This window comes from Sinocyclocheilus anshuiensis, unplaced genomic scaffold, assembly GCF_001515605.1.
Source record: "Sinocyclocheilus anshuiensis isolate Anshui unplaced genomic scaffold, SAMN03320099.WGS_v1.1 scaffold432, whole genome shotgun sequence".
NCBI classification, from domain to species: Eukaryota; Metazoa; Chordata; class Actinopteri; order Cypriniformes; family Cyprinidae; genus Sinocyclocheilus; species Sinocyclocheilus anshuiensis.
The window spans coordinates 1,641,994-1,649,157 of NW_015557124.1; the positions used below are offsets into that span (position 1 = coordinate 1,641,994).

The 7,164-nt window shown below is 35.4% G+C and overlaps 1 protein-coding gene across 1 annotated transcript; it reads left to right on the forward strand.

The window, feature by feature from the left end:
• Positions 1-1,273: 1,273 nt before the first annotated feature.
• LOC107677846 (2-oxoglutarate receptor 1-like) lies at positions 1,274-3,319 on the forward strand. Its single transcript, XM_016472895.1, has 2 exons — positions 1,274-1,327; positions 2,245-3,319. Exon 2 carries the CDS (start codon positions 2,253-2,255, stop codon positions 3,228-3,230), a length of 978 nt encoding a protein of 325 aa, XP_016328381.1. The 5' UTR covers positions 1,274-1,327; positions 2,245-2,252; the 3' UTR covers positions 3,231-3,319.
• The last annotated feature ends 3,845 nt before the right edge of the window (positions 3,320-7,164 follow it).

The window sequence follows — 7,164 nt, forward strand, 5'->3', positions numbered from 1 at the left end:
ACTTTAGTTGTTTAGTAACATTCCAATAACGTTTGCAAAATGATACAATGCAATTTTTTAATGTTCGTATAAACAAGAAAAATGTTTCAACACATTTTAAAAACTGAACGTTTTGAACATTCAGAAATAAAATAACGTTTTCATAATTTAATAGGGAATGTTAACAAAACATTTTTTTTTTTTAGCTGGGTAAAAACCACAAACTCAGTTTCAATTTCATGGGGTTGTTTAAATTCATTATTTTCTGAAAAAGTGTGGGTAATTTTACATTGTATGCATTTTGCTGATGCTTTTATCCAATGTGACTTACAGTGCATATACAGTACATCAGGTCATGCATTCTGTGGGAATCAAACCCATGACCTTGGTGTTTCCAGCCACGTTTTAAATTAACATGAAAGGAAAAAGGGATGCACACTTCAAAACTCTACCAGACGAAAAAAAAAACCCCCAAAAAAACATGCCTCTGGTATATCATTTTCGGGTTCTCATAACTTTGGTTAATGTTAACAACAATGTTCTTGTAAGGTTCTCTCAAAGGTATAAACAAATGTTCTTCCACTAATTTTAAGAGAATATTCATTCAAATTTGTCTGGTTGTTTGCATTCATAACGGAATCAGAACATTCCGAAAACATTTAAAAGTGCAACATTATAAAATGAAACATTCCTAAAATGTTCCCTTATCATTCGCATAACCAATAAATAAAAAAAAAAAAATTTCACAACTTGATGAGAACTAGATCTTATTTTTTGTTAGTTCTGCTCAGGATGGATAGAATGCCAGTTAAGACTAAGCATTATTTATTTCTCTTGGCACAGTGTTTTTTGTAAAGCTGATAATTGCACCGCTGCCTCCCGGACATGATCATTTTATCAAAGCTGGTATGCAAACCCACATGACACAATAATTGTTGCCGTCTTGGATGAGTGATAAAACATCTTCAAACAGGTGTTCGTATAGGTGTATCATGTTAATACAGCATTGACAGCAAAGGAATTTACCAGTGACACACTTTCCCATAGTCTAGTATCATAACAATGAGATCACACCTGTGAGGCAGTAGCTGTAAACCCTGCCCATATTCCCATGTGTTCACGGATTGTAGGCCTGTGTGTCAGTCAACCTGTGTGTGTACTGTGTGTCAGTCAACCTGTGTGTGTACTGTGAATAAGTGCAAATGAATAAGATCTGCAAAAGAGATTGATCAGGAACTCTTCCGTAGAAGAGGGAGGATCAGCTCGGGGGTTTTAAACCGTTCTCGAGATCACTGCAGTCCGTTTCACTGAGGAACCAGCGGCTGAACCTGAAGCATCTGCACACATTGTAAGTATTCATTCATTTACTTCTAAAACAGACTGTTGAACTGTGTTTTTAGATCTCAGTATTTTTGTCATTGTCATATCTAAACACCCTTTAAACAATACATTTCCTTAAAAGCAAAACTCCATAGGATGTTAAGATATTTTCAGAGAATATATTTTGAATTATTCATGTCAAAAATGAATGTTGCAGTTTGCTAAATGTAGTGTTATAATACAACTTCACATTTCAGTTTGCGTAAACGTAATATTTCAAGGCAGCACAAACACTTTAAGTTGAAACAACATTTTATATAATTAAAAAATATATATATATTTGTCATGATTTTGTGTTTAAGTAATAAGTTGACCAATAATATAAATATAATACTGATAATATTTTTTTGTTCCTTAACTAAACAAGCAGTTTAGATATCTTTACAGGAAATATGACAAAAATGCTGTTGAAAAAAAAAAAAGGATTCAATCCAAATGTAACATGATTTCAAGTAATAAATAAATTATTCCAAATAGTGTAAAAACACTAGATTTGAAATTAATTTGCTCTGTAATAAAAAAAACCTGTTTATTTTTTTTTTACCTGGTGTAGCTAACAGTTAAGATTATATGATATATATTTTTAATTATATTATTTTAATTGTAATTAAATGTATATTATTATTATTATTATTATTATAATAACAAAAAAACATATTTAACATATTAAAAATGTGAAATAACTATTACTGCAAATCAGTTTCACACTGAAACGGCAACATATTGAAATTCACTGTTTAAACAGAGATGGCATGCAGACGAGGTTATTGTGTGAAATCAGGTATAACAAACCGAACCAAGTCATGCCTGAAATCCCAGGAATTATCAGTTAGACAAATGTTGCATGTGAGCTTTCTAACAATTTTTTCTTCATTCCTGCTGCAGGAACAACCATGAGCAACCCTTACTACGGCTGGAGCAACAGCTCGACTGACAACTGCACCGACGTGGACGATCTGATGAAGCGCTACTATCTGCCCGCGTTTTACGGCACCATCTTCGTCGTAGGCGTGATAGGCAACATCACCGCTCTGCTGGTCTACGTGGTTAAAGTTCGTCCCTGGAAGAGCAGCACCATCATCATGGTGAACCTCGTCATCACCGACCTCCTCTTCATGATCTCCTTGCCCTTCCTGACCTACTACTACAGCCTCAACGACTCGTGGACGCTGGGCATCATCATGTGTCGCTTCACGCGCTTCATCTTCCACTTCAACCTCTACGGCAGCATCCTCTTCCTCACCTGTCTGTCCATCTTTCGCTACGTGGCGGTCGTGCATCCGACGCACGCACACAGCATCAAGCAGAAGCGCTGGGGAACGCTGGCGTGCATCCTGTGCTGGGCCGTGGCGGTTGCAGAAATAAGTCCGATTTTTAACCAAATTGAAATGAAGCAGCTCGACAACAAAACCTACTGCTTGGATCTTGCGAGCAACAACCCACAATTCATGTGGCCGTATAGTTGGGTGTTGACCGTGCTTGGATATCTGGTTCCTCTAGTCGTGGTCTGTCTTTGCTATTGGCGCATCATTAAAGTGCTAAAGAAAGGTCCTCATAAGGAAAGCAGCAAACGTGTAAGAGCGAGGCGGCTCATCGTGTTGATTCTGACATGCTTCATTGTGTGCTTTTTCCCTTTTCACGTGCTACGGGCTTGGAGGATCTACACGAGACTCACTCCGGAAACCGACTGCATGCTGGACCGCTGGGTTCACGCCGCCTATATCATCTCGAGGCCGATTGCTGCAATCAACATCATTTTCAACCTGCCGCTCTATACGTTATCGGGCGATTGTTTTAAGCAGGCCTTCGTGGAAATGTTCAAATGTGATCGGTTCGTGGCGAAAATAAAGGGATTGTTAAAGCGGCTGTGATCAACAAACCCACGACCAACATCACGCATGACCAAAGCAGCTGAGACTCATGCTGGTGTTTGAAATGTACAGTGAACGATGAGCCAAAGTCAAAGGCCGACATATGAAGGGGTACTCCACCATAAAATGACTTTCTGTCATCATTTACTCACGTTGTTCCAGACCTGTATGACTTTTTTTTTTGTTCTGCTGAATGCAAAAAGATATTGTGAAGAAGCAACATTGGACCCTATTCACTTATTATTGTTAACTAATATAAAAAATTTAAACTGTAAAAAAAAAAAATTCCTTTTGTTCATTAAAATAAAGCTGAAATGAATAAAGAAATAATTATTAGATGAAAATTTAAACTTGAAAAAGTAAAAAATAAAAATCTTCCATGTTACTTTTAATATATATATATTTATCATATTACTTTTTTTTGCCATTTTATAGAAGCAAAAAGATGCAAATGCATATGTTGCAATGCTTTTCCCATTATTAATGCGCCAGGCTTTGCCTAAAACCTGTTTAACTGTTATAATATTACCTCAATGTGCACAGCCTCAAGTGGCTTTATACACTGTATATTATTGAAAATGTTTCATATTGTCAATATACTGAGAAAATCTCCTTTAAAATCGTCCAAATGAAGTTCTTAGCAATGCATATTACTAATCAAGTTTTGATATATTTACAATAGAAAATGTACAAAATATCTTCATGGAACATGATCTATTCTTAATATACCTGTGCTACGTATGACTGCTTTTATGGTCCAGGGTCACAAATGTGCCATTTCAGAACAAACAACCCTCTTTGGCTCCAGAGTGCAAACAAGGCACCACTATAGTCAAAAATATATGGCCCTGATGTAAACAAATATGCAAAGGCATGTTCCATGTAATTATGTTATTGCATTGCTGTTTACCATTAATAGATTAATGGTCTCTGTGTTTGTGGCAGCCTTGATGGTGTTACTGTATGTTCCTTTGTCATACAAGATTAACAGCAATAAAAGTGACTAAAATTACATTTCCATTTACTTTTGCTATGTACTGTACACTCAAAACAGATAAAAACATTGAAACCAAAGTAGTTGGAATGATATCTGCATTGCACAATTGTCTCGATAGTGCTATTTCAGTCAGAACGTCAATGCCTTTAGTTGCTCAATTGATGTCTTACATAAACGTGCCAGTATGTAGCTCTGAATAGAGTAACTGGTTTATCAGATTCGTCTGAAAAAGGCATGTCTGGAAAAACAGCACCAGGTTCCTGCTTATTAATTTAGATGCATTGTTTCACAGTAAAGAAAGAGGAAATGGGAATCTCTGTCAAAACCTATTGAGAAGCAAATAAGGGTGTGTTTATTATCGTAAGAGGTTTTTGCCGCATTCACGCATTATATGGCAGGTTTCGAAATCAGATGTTTTACATACTAGTGTTTTAGTTTGTAATGAACACTGAAAGGGTTAGTTAACCCAAAAATGAAAATTAGCCCATGATTACTCACCCTCAAGGAATCCTAGGTGTGTTTAATAATAATAATAATAATAATACATTTATTTTATATAGCGCCTTTAAAAGTTGCTTTCTCAAAGCGCTTTACAAGCAAACATAACCACAGAGAAAACAGCACACGGCAGTGGGCGGGTGTTTTCATTCAACAGTCCAAAAGAAGTCCAATAAAGCACATCTTTCCATAATAAAGCGTGCCTCACACGGCTCCGGGGGTGAATAAAGGCCTCCTGTAGCGAATCGATGTGTTTTTGTAAGAGGCATGCTTTATTATGGATGGATGCGCTTTATTGGACTTCTTTTGGACTGTTGAAAAAAACATGCACCCACTGCCATTATAAAGCTTGGAAGAGCCAGGACATTTTTTAATATAACTCCAATTGGATTCATCTGAAAGAAGAAAGTCATATACACCTAGGATGCCTTGAGAGTAAATCATGGGCTAATTTTCTTTTTTGGGTGAATTAACCCTTGAATAACGCAAGTCATCACTTTAGTGGAAGCGATTCACTTTTTTCTGTAATGAAATCAAATTAGTTCCTCAACAACTTCACCTTGTATTAAATATCTCAGGTCGATCAGCTCAGATTTCATCTGTTGTTCACACGATGAGGAAACACCTACACTAACCGTCAAACCTGGACAAAAAGAAGAATCAACTTCTGCATATTTATTGTAAATCAATACTAGTTCAGTCTCCAAGGTGATTAAAAAGATAGAAAAAAATAGTGAATAAAGGACAGTAGGCACGGGATTTCCCACGTTTCCGGTTTAACTGTATAAGCTGTGTGCTTCATTGAAACTCTATTATGACTCTAGGCACGCACAGTTACACAATATTTTGAAAAACATTGGGGCCCAAAGCAACACTGGACCCTATTGACTGTTACTGTCAACCAAAACTAAAGCTGAAATAGAATAAAATATAAATATTAGATGAAAAACTAGATGAAAAATATTACATAAATCTAAACTGACATAATACGTACTAAAATTAGTCAAACATTAGTAAAACTAAAACTGAAATAAAAACAAAGCTAAATATAAATATTAAAAAACAAATAAAAAAACAAGCACATAACAAAATAGTTCATTCATATTTAAATTTAAATATTTAGAAACATAAATACAAATATAAATAAATAAATGCAGCTGAATGCACAGTCTAAAGTGGTCTAAACACACAATTATACATTAAAAAAATCACATTCTGCAGATCTCCAATGCAAATTACAATCAAGCATTTGATGGTTTGCGTTGACATGGTTGTGCATCATGACTTTAATTGTACGCAACAATTAAAGTCATGATGCACAACCATGTCAACGCAAACCATCAAATGCTTGATTGTAATTTGCACTGGAGACAAGTTTTGCAACCTGTAAAAGCCAAATATATCTAGAATTATGCAACATCAAAAAAGTTCACAAACCACTGACTTCTGACGCTTCACAGTGTGACTCATTAACGCAACAAAAACAACTGTTTCTCAATCTACCTTTGAATAAGGTAAGAATAGAAACGTCTGTTATCGTCAAAGAACTTTCTTTAGACCTAGCCTATGGGAAAATGTCAGTGCTCAGAAAGAGTTTCTCTTTCATAACTCAGAAGACATGCAGTTCTGAGATTAAGGTTCATTTAAACATCAACTTGATTTCAGATGTTTCTACTAAAATGCGTTTAGAGAAGTAAATAAAAATGACAATTAGTTAACAGTTGTCAGGTAAGAGCAATACAATTCATGCAGATGTTCAGACTTATGATTGCAGATTTTGCTATCTTGGACAAATTTAAGGAAATATAAAAGAGACGCTTTTTAAGATCTGAAACTCAAGAGGAGACAAGTACAATTATTGAGATCTTTTTATCAAGAAGACTCCATTTGCTCTACAATCAATGTCATTGAAACAACTGAAATATTAAAGAGATCTTATTTGCTGCAAATGAACAATCAGAATCATTAGGATATGATGATCAATATGGACCGATAATCACCAATAACTGCCATTTATCAACACTGAAGGTTTTGGTTCCCCAAACTGTACTGCATGTTAAAAAAATCCCCGGTATATTTACTGCTACATGGAAACAAGATCGCAAAAGGTGTTTCATAACATCACACAATACAGTAGTATTCTTTCTTTGTATTTCCCTGGCATTTACTGTTTTATTTCCTGCTTTCACATGCGCATGTTATGTCACCGGTAAAGTATAAGGATGTTCTCAGGTGGCACGCGATGGACTGAAACCAGTCTGAAGGATCATGTGACACTGAAGAATAGAGTAATGATGCTGGAAATTCAGCTTTGATCACAGAAATCAATTACATTTTACTATATATTCACATAGAAAACAGTTATCTTAATATTTTACACTTTTACTGTATTTTGATCAAATAAATGCAGCCTTGGTGAGCAGAAGAGCATTCCATTAA

Excerpts from the sequence above, each read along its gene's own strand:
- LOC107677846 (XM_016472895.1), top strand. The coding sequence starts at position 2,253 with ATGAGCAACCCTTACTACGGCTGGAGCAACAGCTCGACTGACAACTGC.